This window comes from Mobula birostris, chromosome 22 (assembly GCF_030028105.1).
Source record: "Mobula birostris isolate sMobBir1 chromosome 22, sMobBir1.hap1, whole genome shotgun sequence".
NCBI lineage: Eukaryota > Metazoa > Chordata > Chondrichthyes > Myliobatiformes > Myliobatidae > Mobula > Mobula birostris.
This window is the reverse complement of record NC_092391.1, coordinates 18,061,743-18,079,488: the sequence shown is the minus strand read 5'-3', so window position 1 is coordinate 18,079,488 and position 17,746 is coordinate 18,061,743. Positions and strand designations below refer to the sequence as shown.

The 17,746-nt window shown below is 43.3% G+C and overlaps 1 protein-coding gene across 6 annotated transcripts in view; it reads right to left on the bottom strand.

Annotated features, from left to right (window-relative positions):
* Positions 1-17,746, bottom strand: part of LOC140186210 (hemicentin-1-like) — a 449,816-nt gene that overhangs the window by 259,784 nt on the left and 172,286 nt on the right. For all 6 annotated transcript variants that reach the window (XM_072240181.1, XM_072240182.1, XM_072240183.1 and 3 more), the window contains exons 25-31: positions 15,390-15,479; positions 10,790-10,981; positions 9,200-9,330; positions 7,090-7,237; positions 6,546-6,672; positions 5,950-6,104; positions 956-1,234 (exon numbers count right to left, since the gene is read on the bottom strand). In XM_072240181.1, the coding sequence (XP_072096282.1) occupies positions 956-1,234; positions 5,950-6,104; positions 6,546-6,672; positions 7,090-7,237; positions 9,200-9,330; positions 10,790-10,981; positions 15,390-15,479 (1,122 nt within the window). The remainder of the gene's footprint in view (positions 1-955; positions 1,235-5,949; positions 6,105-6,545; positions 6,673-7,089; positions 7,238-9,199; positions 9,331-10,789; positions 10,982-15,389; positions 15,480-17,746) is intronic.

Below are 17,746 nucleotides of genomic sequence, written 5' to 3'. Positions count from 1 at the left end.
GTGTGTGTGTGTGTGTGTGTGTGTGTGTGTGTGTGTGTGTGTGTGTGTGTGTGTGTGTGTGTGTGTGGTGTGTGTGTGTGTGGTGTGTGCGTATGTGTGGTGTGTGTGTGTGTGGTGTGTGCATGTGTGTGGTGTGTGTGTGTCTGTGTGTCTGTGGTTACTCAAATGAGAACAAACAGCAAAGGGAAACTCATTGAGTGATAAGCTTTAGATTCATTTTCGAGGGATCAAGATATGAAAGCATAAACTTGGAGAAGGTTTGCTCTTCTCAACAGGCTAAAATCAAGAGCAAGGTATTGACACATCAGAAATCCTAAAGAAAAACCAGAAAAGTACCCTGTTCTCACTGCTACCGTCAGATACAGAAGCCTGAAGGCACACATCCAGTAATTCAGGAACAGCTTCTTCCCCTCTGCCATCTGATTTCTAAATGGACATTGAACCTATGAATACTACCTCACTACTTTTTTATTTCTATTTTTGCACTCCTTATTTAATTTAACTATTTATATACTTACTGTAATTCATATTTTTTTCTCGATTATTATCTATTGTACTGCTGTCGCAAAGTCGACACATTTCACAAGATATGCCAGTGATATTAAACCTGATTCTGATAAATAACCAACAGGTCAGGCAACATCTGTGCAGAGAGAAGAGCTAACTTTACAAATCTTCCATCCAGAAAGATGAACTATTTTTTCTCCACAGCTGCTGCCTGACCGACCGAGTATTTCAATAATATTCTGCTTAATTTTTCAATCAACCTCTCCTCACCCAGTCCCTCAAGTCCTGAAAACACGGTCATAGATCATTCCTAACTCACATTGGCTTAACTCTCTGCCCAATTCTGCAATCTGTACTTGTACTAAGTGAGACTGTACAATTGGAATGAAGACTCCAATATCTACATTCCTATCAATGCCAGTGGAGGACTTGAGGTCAACGAACTTACGGTAAACCTGCACTTTGTATAACTTCTTGACATTCCCTGCAATGTTCCTGGCCCGACATGTATACCATCCTGCATCAGACGCCTGAGCCTTGTTAACCTGCAGCAGCCGACCTCTCTCCACATATGTCATTTTGGGGCTGGATACAATGGGACGATTATCCTTCAGCCATGTTATCCCAGGAGCTGGAACACCGTGAGAATCGCACTCCAGACTGATGCGGCTGTTCAGGTGAACGTTCACCTCTTTGGTAGCATTGGCTCCTCGGATTGTTGGAGGAACTGGAAGAAAAGAAAAAATTCATTTTATGTGGCACCTCATGACACCATAATCACTGTTACAATGCCCAACTCTACAGAAAAACTTCAAACTGAGAACAGGGATAATGGTTTACAAACAAGCATTCAGATGCAATGCCACACTATCTATTAAACTTATGCCAAAATACACTGTTGGAAACTACTGTTTTTGTTTTAAATAATACTTTTTATAAGATTTGTAGTTTTTTAACAAATTCATGTATTTTTCACACTCACTGGCAGAAAGCGGTATAGCAGCTAAACTAACGGTTTATCATTCTTCTCATTTTTCATTGGCTAGTTATTAGCACATTGCACATGTGATGTAATTGCTTTAATTATGCAGCCTATTAATGACTTTATTCCTATCTAAAGAGTTTTCCTTATCTTATAAAAGTGATAGATTTTTCAGAGGTTCCATCTTGGCTTCTTCCTTATTCCTTTGTCTTCACATCCATACACCCCTTAGCATCATTTCTCGGCTCTTTACTTAGTTAGCTTAGTATTTGTATGTTTGTTTGTACTCTAAAATAAACTGTAATCTTGGAATTAAACGGCTCATCATTCCTGACTCCAGGAAGAACCCCAAGGATCAGAAAATAAACCGAGATCCAACAGAGGTTTGCTATTTTATTATCAACTGTAGACCTGGTATGCTTTTTTCTATCGAGACTACCACAGTTCATTGTTGAACATTTAGCTGTATGGTAAGGGATTCATCTTTGTGTGTGTGTGTGTGTGTGTGTTTGTGTGTGTGGAATGCCTTCACCAACGTGGCCTTGGGCGTATGTGACCTGCTGCGGAAGCTTCAAAGTAACTGTGGGAACACATTCCAACCGTGAGAACACTGCACAATCATGAGAACATGGAAGCTACTTGACCACAGGGACGGGACTCGTGAAGTGTGGTGACAAGTGGTGATTGGTTTGGTGGTTTGAGCTGGTGCTAATATATTTGTCCAGCTGGTGCAGCATTTTATATTACAGGAGCGGTCAGGCCTGAGAATTTCACCAGGGCCTCACCGACGGGCTAGTTCGTGAACAGTGCCACAGATTGGGCAGACCAGGAGATGTGCTGCAGTGGAGGGGAGGAGGGGGTTAGTCCACGCACATCTAAATAAATATTTTAATGCTGGCTCTGTTCTGTCCTGGTAAACAAAGTTTTGAAACAGATAAAGAGAATTTGTGTCACTCATCCATGAACAAGCCCATTACTGAGGCTGCTTCCTTGAAATGGCAAAACAAGAAGAATTTTCTCTGATGTAAGTATAATTTTAGATATAGAGGGTAAATAAAATTTGTAAAAGAATGGAAGGATTTTTCCCTGAAGGAATCTGACTGTTCCATTGGCCAGTACGCATATTGGGGTACAACACAGGGTTTATGGAATATGATTTGTCTTGTCCTGAGGTAGGGAAAGGCTCCTTGCTGCTTGCCTGTCTTAAGGAATTAGTGAAGGCCACAACAAACTTTGGAACTCTGAGGAAAACAGAGCACACAGGTCGGGCTGCAGAGAGTGAAACAGTTAACCTTTCAGATCAATATCTTTTCAGCGGGTCTGACCAGAAGCACGGACTTTCTGTCTGCCTAATGGAAGGTGACGTTATCCCAAGTTCTGGCTAAGTGCTACCCATCTGCACCGCAGCTGTTGCGCAGAATGCCAGCTGCTTGTTGCACGCGGCAGACCCTGAGATTCCGCGCAATTGCAGCAGCTCCCTCACGGAGTATAGGATCATTTCTTAGCACTTAAGGCAAATGCTGGACATTAAATATTTAGACAGTTTATATTTTGGATCTACTTTAATACTGTTCCAGTTACTCTAGCTCAATCCACTGTGCAATGATTTGATCTCTGTGCAAGACAAGCTTTTCACAGTATCATGGTACAGGTGACAATAATAAACCAACAGCAATACTTACAGTATAACCGGAAATGGATTTTGCTGGGACTGCCACAATAGAGAAGCCATCAGGATGGCGATGGGAAATACGCCATTAAGTGCAGAAAACAATTGTGAGCGCGTTGCCATAACTTGAGGAACTGGGTTTCAGAGAGCAGTTGGGCAGGACAACGCTTTACTCATTGGATGTGGCAGACTGAGGTGTGATCTTATGGAGGTTTATAAGCTCATGAGGGGCAGAGAGAGGGTGAATGCACACACGCTTTTTCCTCAAGTTGAGGAATCAAGAACAAGAGGGTGAAGATTTTGGGTGGGAGTTGAAATTAGAAATCTGAAGCATTTTCCAAACATTGAGTGGTGTGTATATGGAAGGAGCTGCCAGAGGAAGTGGTTGAGGCAGTTCCAATAACAACATTTGTACGACATTTGGGCAGGTACATGAATAAGAAAAACTGAGAGGGATATGGGTCAGACAGACCAAATGGGACTGGCTTAGCATGGGAGAGTTGGGCCAATTGGCATATGCAGTGTGACTTTATAACTGTAACACTAGATATGCATCTAGCTTATTTTGCCAATGATCACCAGTGGAGATTTTTAAGCAGAGACCTTTGGAAAGCAACTCAGAGCAGACAGCCAGGGTGATGTAAAGACTTTGCAATCCAAGAATAGAAATGCCAGTTACAACACCTCAACTTCTGTCCTGGCTGAGATAATCTCTGAACAATATGTACCATTTAAGCAAAGGGCAGTATGAACCTTATACTTCATTGTCGCCAAACAATTGACACTAGAACGTACAATCATCACAGCGATATTTGATTCTGCTTGCATGGGAATATTTAACTTCACCTTCAGTTTAATGGTGGACAGAGTGGGTGGCTAAGACGCTCTCTCTCTATCTCCCATTCGATTTATAGAATGAATAGAGAAACTTTTAACTTCAGTTTAGATGTCTCCTCCACTGTTCTTCCTCTATCAACCGCCCTGGCTGGAATGGGAAGTTTTACCTACAGTTTCCCTACATTACCAATCAAAGTCCAGTGATGGCTCCTCTTTCCCTTTTGAGCGAAGGGCCAAGAAAATGGTCAAAGTATCTCTTAATGAACAGGTTCAGGGTGCCCTGAAGGCTTTGGAATAGACCGCAATCTGGACCCTCAGTCTACACAGCTGTCGGGCCAAGTGGAAGAGGAGGAAGAATTCCAAAAATGAGGTTGGATTTAACCCAGAATTAAGACCAAGGAACAATGTTTGGAAGTTAATCTTCCATCCCACAAGTCTGTCTGAATACTCCTACTCAACAATAGCAAGTGATCAGGTCATTGTCCAAATCCAGCCCACACAAAGCTGCCTCCTGCGTAATGTCTCAGTAATCTGCAATGGCTGGCTGTCTCCTCCAGTCATTTCCCCATGGACCTCAAATCATAACATCATCTTCAACACTAATTCAATCTCAACTCTGGTACATCAGCATGACAGAACAGCAGATTCCAGTCTTGCCTGAGATAAGGGGTTTTCAGCAGTCTCCATTCTTTCCACTATTTCAGCTCCATATGTTTTCTCTTCACGTTCACAAGGACAAAAACACATGTTTCACCATAAGTTCTGTTATGGACATACTGGGGAAGTGTAACAGCAGTGTTTGGTGAGGCTATGTTTATCAGTGATGTTGTGACATAAGGAAGACGTCTACCACTTTTCTTAGAGCATCTAGTGATAGCTGCCCCACATAACCTCATTACCATACAGTAAATATAATTTGTGCACATGACAATGAACAGAACTTTGACTTTAACAGCTTGCAACCGCTTTTCTTACACTTGTCATTTCTCTTCACTGTGTCACTCCTTCCCTTTGTGTTGTCTGTTCTTTCTCTCACTCCTTCCATCTCTCTCTCCCCCTTCTCCACTATCTTTTCCTACTCTTCCACTCAGTCATAATATTCCCTTTTCTTCGGTCTTTTTGTAATTCCCTTCTTTTGGGAGCCTCCTTTCTTTTCTCTCTACCTCAGTCTAATAACTACTTTTTAATCCCTGCTGTGTCTCACATTCCTCCCGGAGGACCTCAACCTTGTCGTGGGGTTTGGAGGCTTGCATGCCTCCATGACCCGGAGAGCCACGTTAACTGGAGTCAGGGCCTTGAGCTTTGATTCTTGGTAGGGTCACCCTTGCCAAAGAGGTCAAAGGGTAGAGGCTAGACTGAGAGTCATCCGCCGACCCTCCAGGTTCGGGGGTTCAGCTCAAGGCCAACATCCCTGACTGGTCTAAAAAAAAATATTGTTACGGAAACAGCAATGACGTTGGAAGACCTTCAGTGCTGCCCTGAGCGCCAGTGGTGTAACGGGCAATAAGTAATGTCTCACGCTCTATCTCCTCCCGCCTTCTGTTATCTGGATCTCTCTTCATTCTTTCCAGTCCCTGTAATTCCTTCTCCGTCATTCTCTCACTCTTTCTTTCTCTTTCTAGAGGACATTCGCATGTAGATCTGTCCTCTCAGATCACTGCACATCAAAGCCCATCAAAAGTAAACAAGCCAGGCTTTAATCTACATTACAAGACAGAGTGCTGCGGAATTCAAAGTCTACGAATGCGAACATGAAACGATGATTTCTGAGCTTTTGCTCTGTTACCATGACCTGCACAAAGATTCTCCCAAGCCACTGCTGGTAAAAATGCTGCTTCACTGCTTCGGCTTCACGTGGGTCTTGGCCGATAGGTAGGCTGAATGCAAGCAACCTTGGGGAATGGAAGCTACCTTAAAAAACAGTGTCAGTCAGAGCAGAGGCGTAATTTCATACCATGGACGTCAACTTTGAAGTGCTTGCTCTGCTGCCCAACTGAATTATGGGCAGTACACTGATAGAGGCCCTGGTCCATTAGCTGAGCTGACCGAATCCGTAGTATCTGCCCCTCTTCTGTCAACTCCACATGACCGGTGTCTTGAGACAAGCCCCTAATAACCAAAAATATAACAATTCCATTAAACAGCATTCTTTCTCTGCAATTTTAAAAATTAAAAATATTTATAAATCGTCTGTCCAACTCTTTGTAATCTCTTTTCTCCATAATATACAATATGTACGTTGTCTATTCCTATAATACAGGATCGTTCACTTTAACAAATTGAGTGGTGTTAGCATCCTCAGGCCATTGAAGAGTCTTTATATTAAAGGATATGCTATTCCTATGACACATTATTTTTCGTGAACACACACAGTGGAATATTCTCTGTAATTTTGTTCAGGTGTGAGGTCTCATCTTCGGGGCTTGCGCGACGTAGTTACATTTTAGAAGTTGTCAAGAATCTGCTCCATACCTCAGAGGAAGCCGGGTCCACAGGAGAAAATCCCAGACAAGTGTGTTAGAGGAAGATGTGGAGGATCAGGATACTCACTGGCCATCCTTACTCCATCGAATGAGCGGGAAAGGAATTCCATTGGTGCGGCATTTGAGCTCCAACTCAGCGTTCACCAAAACAGCCAGTTCCTGAGTAATTCCAGACCGGAAGATCATGGGAGGCACTAAACAAAGAGCAGGAGACCGAAAGCATCAGCTGGCAATGAGTATCTTAAAAACGTTCTTATAAGCTGGGAAGGTCCAAGGACTCTACCTAATGTCCAAACTTCTGAAAAAGGATCTAGTGCTTTTAAATGTTGCAATTGAACCCTCGTCCACCACTTTCACTGGCAGCTCATTCCACACTCACGCCACCCTCTGAGAGAAGAAACTTCACCCTGAGGTTCTACTTAAATATTTCACCTTTCACCCTTAACCTATGACCTTCAGTTCTAGTCTCGCCCAACCTCAGTAGGAAAAAAGGCTGCTTGCAGTGTTGGGGAGTCCCAGAAAGCAACAGTTGGGCTGAATCATCATTTCAATTAATGTTGTTGGGGGAGACGGAGAGACGGTGAGGAGGCTCTTCTGCGGTTGATCCTTACCCTGCACCACTACATTGAAATGTTTATCAGCAGTGCCAGCAACATTGACGGCCTTGCAAGAATACATTCCAGCATCCTCTTTGCGGGCTTTCGGGAGTCGCAGCATGCGGCCGCCATTCAGGAGTCGGACTCTGCTGGTTCCTGCAACCTTCAGGAAGAAAAGCAAGAACAAAGGCAGCTGATTCACGACTGTGCTGAGGATGGAACCTACATTCAGAGATGTCAGTTCATTCCCAAGGCTCCAGCTCATTGGTTTCAATGTGAGGGCAGCACTGTAGCACAGAAGTTAGCACGATGCTTTAGAGTACAGGTGACCCAGGTCTGCAAGGAGTTTGTACATTCTCCTATGACTGTGTGGGTTTCCTCCAGGTTCTCCAATTTCCTCCCACAGTCCAAAGACTAGGCTTGGGTTCAACTGGGGATTGCTGGGTAGGTGGCTCGAAGGGTCATAACGGCCTATCCTGCACTATATCCCAATCAATAAATAAATTCAATTGAAAATCTCTGTCTTCTGGGGCCTAATGCATGTGTTAATGTGCTATCTGCACCTCAACAGACCTTGCAATTATACTGACATGAAAATAATGGAAGTTTTGAAACAGATCAACATTGACTGGGTCAGAATCACCGTAAAAATGATTTATGTAAGTCTGCTTTTTAGTAGCTATTGTAAGGGCTAAAGGGACAAGGCTGTCTTGTACATCACTGTGGATATCCCATAGAACTGGAGTTGGCAAAATTCAAAGATTAAAGATTGGCTTTATTTGTCACGTGTACATTGAAACATACGGTGAAATGTGTTGTCTGCGTCAATAATCAACACAGTCCGAGGATGTGCTGGGGACAGCCCGCAAGTGTCAAACTTCCGGTGCCCACAATTTACTAACCCTAATCTGTACACCTTTTGGAACGTGAGAGGGAACCAGAGCACCTGGAAGAAACCCAGTGGTCACGGGGAGAACCTGCAAACTCCTTCCAGCCAGTGGCAGGACTTGAATTCCAATCTTGCAATCTCTGGCGCTATAAAGCATTACGCTAACTGCTACACGACTGTACCACCCTTGTTTTCAAAGCACTGCTTTTTACTGTCAATATTTGTGTATTATTTTTCATATTTTACTGAACTTTACTTGAGACAATGAGATTGTAAAACAATGCACAGTGCACTAATAATGGGAAAAATAGGATTTTAAAACTTGAGTTCATTTTATTTTTGTTATTTTATACACCAGTTCTTTCTATGGAGGAATAATACAGTGTACTGTAAACCCAAGGTGTACGCTAAAATTTAGGTCCGTTTGAAGAAGGTGACATACACATTGGTGTGACCTAACTCACCATTTTTCTTGATGCTCATAGCAGTTATATAATAGGAACTTAAAACAATTAACTCATCTTTAAATACCAACTTTTTCAATGAACTTGCCCAGATATGCATTCAGATACACCCACAAGAAACAGATGTTACTTTGGTCAATGAATTAGCAGCATAGAAACAAGCTCTTTGGCCCAAATGACAAATGCTAGTACCCAGGCTCTATCAGAGTCCACTCCAGCATCTTTTCAGCCAACCACCTTTCTGTTCCCTCTCCTCATAGCTTTGGCTTCCCTTTAAATATATCTATGGGTCTGCCGTAATTTTACCTTTTGGACACTCCCTCAACCAACTAGGCTATCGGTAAGATGTTGAATAAGCAGATGGTGGAAGAGATGCTGAAATCTAACACCCAGGATGACCTCCACATTTTACAATGACCAGACACAAGAGATTCTGTAGATGCTGGAAATCTTGAGCAAACATACAAAAAAAAATTCTGGAGGAACTCAGCAGGTCAGGCAGCATCTATGGGCAGAAATGAACATTCAAGCTTTCAGGCTGAAAACATGTCCTAATGATGGGTGTTGGCCCGGAACGTCGAATGCAAATTTCCTTCCGCAGGTGCTGCCGGACCTGCTGGGTTCCTCCAACATTTTGTGTGTTATACAATGACTAAGACCAGGGATGAAGCTTCTCACGAAGTTCTGGTGTGAAATTGCAGAAAGCAAGCAACATCAGTTTCTGTATTTGTCCTCCCACTCAGGCTGCACAAGAAAGGAATATTGCACCCACCGGTCGCTCGTTCTTGTACCAACTGATAGTGGGAGGTGGGGTGCCAGTGGTATCACACTCCAAAGTCGACGGTTGATTAATCAGTGCAGTGATATTCTGTATATGGTAGTTATTCCGAATCTCAGGGGGAACTGGGACAAAAGAAGGGATACAGGAAGAGAGGATGATTAACACACACTTTCCATGATAGCACATTGCAAACTTTACTATCTTGAAGGGTAGGCACTTGAGAATGCTACCACCATCAAATTTTCACACCAAACTGTCTTGAAAATATATTGTCAAAACTTCAACTTCCTTCCATGAAAATCCTGGAACTCTCCACCTAACAAGACTTTGACACTGGGAAATTTAGAGGCGAATTCACATCCGCCTGAAAATGGTACATTGTACTTGTGTAGTGTTCTTTCTGTTTACACATCATTTAGCTAACACATTGCAAAAATGTGCTAAACAGAACATTTCACGGTTCTGAAATACAACTCCATATTAAAAAGTTTGGCAAGAAAAATTTGATATGGCTGGAAGGATTTGGCTTGTGACTTTGGCTTTTAATGGAACTACATGGAAGACTGACTCTATGCATGGTCAAAGCAATTAGTGGCAATCTTCTCTCTTCACTTCATCTACCTTCCCCACAACCTTAAGTGCCAAGGGAAAAAAGCAACACAATCTCCAAGGCTGCTGTTTAACTCGTCTCTAATGCAACACTAACAGCCCAACGATCTAGAATGCACACAAACTTTGGGTTCGCAAATTCACTAACTTCCAAGTGATGGTGAAGGCTTTGACGCTCCAAGCTACTGTGGAATACTGAACATTAGACTGTCACCATCCAAATGTACCTATTGACACCTTAAGATAATGAGTGGTATTTGTCACATCATATTGGTGATATGTGACATTAAATGTAGTATGCTTTATTTATCTGATAATTATTAACCCAAGCTCTGATCCCTATCATTCTTGTTAGTTTTCTTTCAAATTATCCAACATAGTTTTGGTTGTCATACAGTTTATTAGCTACACCTGTACACCTACTCATTAATGCAAATATCTCATCAGCCAATCATGTGGCACCAACTCAATGCATAAAAGCATGCAGACATGGCCAGGAGGCTCAGTTGTTGCTCAGACCAAACATCAGAATAGGAAGGAAATGTGATCTAAGTGACTTTGACCGTGAAATGTTTGTTGGTGTCAGATGGGGTGGTTTGACTATCCCAGAAACTGTTGATCTCCTGGGATTTTTACGCACAACAGTCTCTATTTTTTTTTACAGGGAGTGGTGCAAAAAAACAAAAAAGCATCCAGTAAGCGATAGTTCTGTGGGTGAAACGCCTTGTTAATGAGAGGTCAGGGGAGAACAGCCAGATTGGTTCAAGCTGACAGAATGGCGACACAAATAACCACGTGTTACATCAGTGGTGTGCAGAAGAGCATCTCTGAACACACAACACGTTGAATCTTGAAGCAGATAGGCTACAGCAGCAGAAGATCACAAACATACATACATTAGGTACAGGAGTTACCTACTAAACTGGCCACTGAGTGAAGGATGTTGTTTAATATTACAGCTTAAACATTTACCTCGGATTTGCAATCGATATTTTCTTTTGGACGAGCCAGCCTCGTTAGTTGCAATACACATGTAATCTCCACTGTTGTGGGGCGAAACTGAATCAATCAAAAGAGAGCCGTCCTCGAGTATTGAGACCCCTGGTTCATTACCCAGCACATCCAGCCCATTTTGTAGCCAGTGTATCACTGGTGGAGGAGTGCCTGGGGATATTAAACCACAATATAATCATAGGATACATTCATAAAAGGTTTCAATTAGCAAATAGAAAATGGAATTGCATCACTATAGACAAATGTGCAAAACCCGGCCAGTTCAAGGTGAATCTGGTCCTCTGAACTCTCCTCAACAGTCCAGTTTTCTGTTTTAATGGATTTGCTGTTGTGTTATTTTACAATATTCAATACATGACATGACATTAAGGGCCACATTAAATTTTGTAGCTGGAATTAGAAGACACAGAAGTTCACCAGCTGACTAAAGGACTGAGTAAAACTGTGGTAGATGGATGTCAATGTGTAACTCCTCCATTCTGGATCCTAGAAATATGCATCAGATTATTTTCTTAAGTCAATAGACACTATCTAACACTTTGATCCTTCATTTCTTCTTGGGCAGCTTTATTCATTGTGCTAAATCTTACAAAAGATCTATTCGAGCTCTTTGTAGGAACTTCCCAATTTATCCCAGAGTATTTCTCCGTTGTACTGTAAATGCCTGCAAGAAAATGAATCTCAAGGTGGTATTGTTGGGGCATAATCTGAAGTTATGGTATATAGCCAATATTAATTTCAACAGCAACCAGATCTGAATGTAGAGTGTAGATTGAATTTAAAATGCAGCTCTGAACAATGGTCTTCTTGGAGCTGCAGACTGGGGCTGATCACTTGAGATGTCTGCATATGCATGAATGCAGCTGGAGAGACAATGGTGTCTGGAGTATTGATGTGAAGATTTACATGTTTGAAAATTATATGCAGTTCAAATGAAGAATTGTCAACCCACAGTATTGCAGTAAGCAATGTCATTGTAACAACTGAAACTGTATTGAGTTACCTTAGAGGAAATTACAAGTAGGCTAGACAAGGGAAATGCGATGGATGTTGCATATTTGGATTTTCAGAAGGCCTTTGACAAGGTGCCACACATGAGGCTGCTTAACAAGGTAAGAGCCCATGGAATTACGAGAAAGTTACATACGTGGATAGAACGTTGGCTGATTGGCAGGAAACAAAGAGTGGGAATAAAGGGATCCTATTCTGGTTAGCTGCCGGTTACCAGTGGTGTTCCACAGGGGTCCGTGTTGGGGACGCTTCTTTTCATGTTATACATCAACAATTTGGATTATGGAATAGATGGCTTTGTGGCTAAGTTTGCTGACGATACGAAGATAGGTGGAGGGACTGGTAGTGCTGAGGAAACAGAGAGTCTGCAGAAAGACTTGGAAAGAATGGGAGAATGGGCAAAGAAGTGGCAAATGAAGTACAATGTTGGAAAGTGTATGGTTATGCACTTTGGCAGAAGAAATAAACGGGCAGACTATTATTTAAATGGGGAGAGAATTCAAAGTTTGGAGATGCAACTGGACTTGGGAGTCCTCGTACAGAATACCCTTAAGGTTAACCTCCAGGTTGAGTCGGTGGTAAAGAAGACAAATGCAATGTTGGCATTCATTTCTAGAGGAATAGAGTATAGGAGCAGGGATGTGATGTTGAGGCTCTATGAGGCACTGGTAAGACCTCACTTGGAGTACTGTGGGTGGTTTTGGGCTCCTTATTTAAGAAAGGATGTGCTGACATTGGAGAGGGTACAGAGAAGATTCACTAGAATGATTCCGGGAATAAGAGGCTTAACATAAGAGGAACGTTTGTCTGCTCTTGGACTGTACTCCTTGGAGTTTAGAAGAATGAGGGGGGACCTCATAGAAACATTTCGAATGTTGAAAGGCATGGACAGAGTGGATGTGGCAAAATTGTTTCCCATGGTGGGGGAGTCTAGTACGAGAGAGCATGACTTAAGGATTGAAGGGTGCCCATTCAGAATGTGAAGAAATTCTTTTAGACAGAGGGTGGGGAATCTATGGAATTTGTTGCCATGGGCGGCACTGGAGGCCAAGTCATTGTGTGTATTTAAGGCAGAAATTGATAGGTATCTGAGTAGCCAGGGCATCAAAGGTTATGGTGAGATGGCGGGGGAGTGGGACTAAATGGGAGAGTGGATCAGCTCATGATAAAATGGCAGAGCAGACTCGATGGGCTGAATGGCTGACTTCTGCTCCTTTGTCTTATGGTCGTAAGGGTATAAAAATGTGACGTACTTTGAGTTTAGGAGGCCTCTTCTTCCAAGAGTGTTTTGGGTATGATGCCTGCTGTTCATGTTGTTAAATAAAGACCTCTATATCAGCGGTCCCCAACCACCGGGCCGTGAGGAAACGATATGAGTCAGCTGCACTTTTCCTCATTCCCTGTCACGCACTGTTGAACTTGAACATAGGGGTGCCAACTGTCCCATATTTGCCGGGACATCCCGTATATTGGGCTAAATTGGTTTGTCCCATACGGGACCGCCCTTGTCCCGTACTTCCCCCTGGCTAAGGTAGAGCGTTCCTATGAAACCTCTCGTGTCGAAATGGCGTAAAGCGAAGAAGCAATTACCATTAATTTATATGGGAAAATTTTTTGAGCGTTCCCAGACCCAAAAAATAACCTAACAAATCATACCAAATAACACATAAAACCGAAAATAAATAACACTAACATATAATAAAAGCAGGAATGATGTGACAAATACACAGCCTATATAAAGTAGAAATAATGTATGTACAGTATAGTCCGGAAGATGAAGGGAAAACCGATTGGTGGGGGGAAAAAAATTGGCACATACGCGCATGCGCACATCACATGCGCATGTCAGGCGTGTGCACACAGGTGCCCGTGCAAGGCTTCATGGTCATAGTAGTCTTTCCTGGGGTAAAGTGTCCCGGGATTTGACTGCTACTTTTGTCCCTTATTTGGGAGTGAGAAAGTAGTCAACCCTAACTGTAAAAGACATGTTGAGGTGAGTTTAACCCGACTTGAGCATCTGCCCCCCCCACCCAACCAGTTGGCCGGCCCGCAAGAATATTGTCAATATTAAACCGGTGCGGTGCAAAAAAGGTTGGGGACCCCTGGTCTATATCCACCACCTTCAGTGTCTCTCCAGTAACTTTGTTCACAGTCACAACAGTATATGGTGACATTTACATTCTTTCATAATAAATTCACCTTAAACTGTGACCTACAGATTTAATTCTATTTGGAAACAGTGGTTGAACCTGCTTCCAGATCGTTTTGTTCAGTGTAGTATAACATCCCTTCTTACACTCGTTTTATCCAATCAATTTGGTTCACCAATATGGGTTGTTGGTCCAAACAGCCCATAAATCTTGTGTAATCTTAAATCTCTGTCCTCAGTTTAACAATCCTCCTATCAATGGGATTAGTTTCACTCTGTTTATTCTATCTAAACCTATCATTATTTTAATTAACCTCTATCATATCTCCACTCCACTATCTCTGTTGCAAGCAGATCAATCCTCGGTTCTGTCTCCCCACATAATTAGTGTTTTACTGGTGTTTGCTCAATGTCGGATGTGTAAAAGCCAGCCAGCTCAAGGTGACTCTGGCCCCTGAACTGCCTTGCAACGTTCCAGTTCACTGTGTATCGATTCTCTGTCTGCTACATTGTATTTTGTGTCACGAGTTTTTATTATGGGTTACGGCAATTTGTCACACGGGCTGGGGCGTGGTAGAAACAAATGAGTGTAGTTACGTATTCACGCTTTGTCCTCGTTAGCTTAGTTAGGGTGGGGGGTGAGCCAGGAAATGAATATTTTTTTGTTGACCGCTAATTTGGCTACTCTAACTTCGCTTACGTCACTAATTCCGCTCGTTTTGCTAATATCATTAATGAAGGTTATTTGTCTTTGCTGATTTCGGAATAAAGGATCGAATGTACTTCTTTCAACTTGGATCTCAGTGATCTGGAAGCGCGTCACGCAGTGTCGTAATCCCTCACTCAGTCTCCCAGCAGTTTTGGTCTGCTGTTCCAGTAACTGCTCCAAACTGTTTTAGCATTTATGGAAACATACACTCTGCAAAAAACCCCACAACCAAACTGGCCAATTTTAAACCCTTGCACTCCTTTGCACTGTAGAGGGTTAAAATAAAGACAGTGTGATACCCTACTCTGCAAACACATCCTGCCCCATTTTGACCAGGAGTAGGACTATTTGGTGTCTCAAGCCTATTCTGCCAGGGGCTCTTGGCCAAGCCAGGTGAGGCTTCCAACAGAACTCAAGCCAAAAATGTTTTCTTCTGCTCATTTTGGATCAGACGGTGCTCTTGGGGCCTCAAGAGGTAGACCTATTCTGCTCCTGTCTCCTAACTCTCTCAGGACACCTACCGAGCATCAAGTGACGGCTCCCAAGGTTTGTTGGCAAGGAACTGTGGTATTGAGGCCTTGCTCTGGCTGATTAACGAGCCTGCTGCTTCTGTCAAGCCTCCGTGCTCAGTACAGATTTGTCTGCTGGTTAAATTCAGAAATATGATTTCTGACAGGGTTAAGGCCTACCTCCAGCTGGGCAGGGAAGAATAACCTTCTCCTTCGCCAGTCGTTCCTGTTCAGCATCAAAAGGGTCATCCTCAGCAAAAAATGGTGGCTCTGATGAAACAAGAACATTGAATTAATTATTTTGCTTCAGAATGGTTCTGAACATTTTTCATGCCATGGACACCTGCCATTAACCAAGGGGTCCGGGACCATAGGTTGGGTAGTGGGGTACCCCTGACATGGAACATAGAAAAGAACAGCACAGTGCAGACACTTAGCCCCACAATGTTCTGCCAACCTTTTAATCTACTCCAAGAACAATCTAACCCTTCCTTCCCATATAGCCCTCCATTTTCCTTTCATCCATGTACCTATCTATGACTCTCTTAAATGTCCCTGCCTGTACCACCACTTCTGGCAGCATGTTCCATGCACCCGCCACTCACTGTGTGAAAAAACTGTCTCTGACACCCAGCACCCCCTCCCCATACACTCCTCACGACACCTTAAAGTTATGACCCTCATACAGTATTCCTGCTGTGGGGAAATGTCTCTGGCTATCCACTCGATTTATGCCTCTTATCATCTTGTATACCTCTATCAAGTCATCTCTCATCCTCCTTCTCTCCAAAGGATGCACAGCATGCCCAACCAAGATATGCTTTCGAATCCGGGCAGCACGCTGGTAGGTCTCCTCTGCACCCTCTATAAAGCTTCCACACCCTTCCGATAACGAGGTGACCAGAACTGAGCACCAAACCCAACCAGGTCTAACCTGAGTTTTACACACAAAATGCTGAAGGACCTCAGCAGGCCGAGCAGCATCCATGGAAAAATGTGCAGTCGACGTTTTGGCTGAAACCCTAACCTGAGTTTTATAGCGCTGTAACATTACCTCACAGCTCTTGAAGTCAGTGCCCTGTCTATTGAAGGCCAACATACCATATGCCTTCTTAACCACCCTATTGACCTGTGGATCTATGGGTGTGAACCCCGAGATCCCCTCTGTGTGTTCGCACTGTTAACAATCTTGGCATTGACCCTGTATTCCACCTTGTTTGACCTTCCAAAGTGAATCACAATCAGTTTAGTAGAACAATTTCCATTAAATGTCAGAATCAGGTTTAATATCACAGATACATAGCGTGAAATTTGTTAACTTTGTGGCAGCAGTACAATGCGATACATGATAATAATAGAAAAAAACTGAATTACAGTAAATAAATGCGAAAATGTTTGTGGAGAGATGTAACTGATCTTCCTGTCTTCATTCTCTCCTGCATCTGATACTTCACCTTGTCACAAGGATGACTGAAAGCACCTTAAACCACTCTGTAACACACACAAAAAATGCTGGTGAACGCAGCAGGCCAGGCAGCATCTATAGGCAGAGGTACAGTCGACGTTTCAGGCCAAGACCCTTCGTCAGGACTAACTGAAAGAAGGACTAGTAAGAGATTTGAAAGTGGGAGGGGGAGGGGGAGATCCAAAATGATAGGAGAAGACAGGAGGGGGAGGGATGGAGCCAAGAGCTGGACAGTTGATTGGCAAAAGGGATACAAGGCTGGAGAAGGGAGAGGATCATGGGACGGGAGGCCTAGGGAGAAAGAAAGGCGGGGGGAGCCTATTTAATTTTATGTCCCATTCCCATTCTGATATGTCCATCCACAACCTCCTCTACTGTCAAGATGAAGCCACACTCAGGTTGGAGGAACAACACCTTATATTCCGTCTGGGTAGCCTCCTACCTGATGGCATGAACATTGACTTCTCTAACTTCCGCTAATGCCCCACCTCCCCCTCGTACCCCATCCCTTATTTATTTGTGTATGCATGTATATATGTATTTATTTATTTCCCCTTTTTTCTCTTTTTTTTTCTCCCTCTGTCCCTGTCTCAATAACTCCTTGCCCATCCTCTGGGCTCCCCTCCCCCTTTCTTTCTCCCTAGGCCTCCCGTCCCATGATCCTCTCCCTTCTCCAGCCTTGTATCCCTTTTGCCAATCGACTTCCCAGCTCTGGGCCCCATCCCTCCCCCTCCCGTCTTCTCCTATCATTTTGGATCTCTCCCTCCCCCTCCCACTTTCAAATCTTTTACTATCTCTTCTTTCAGTTAGTCCTGACGAAGGGTCTTGGCCCGAAACGTCGACTGTACCTCTTCCTATAGATGCTGCCTGGCCTGCTGCATTCACAGCAACCTTTATGTGTGTTGCTTGAAATTCTAGCATCTGCAGATTTTCTCGTGTTTGCGTTTTTAAACCACTCTGTAGCCATCTGCTGAAGTGACCGTGTGCAGCAGAAGCAGAGGGCTGTCCGAAAGGGAAGGTTGAAGCCCTCCAAGGTGTCATTTGAACAGGATCAATGGGCACTAACAGGCAG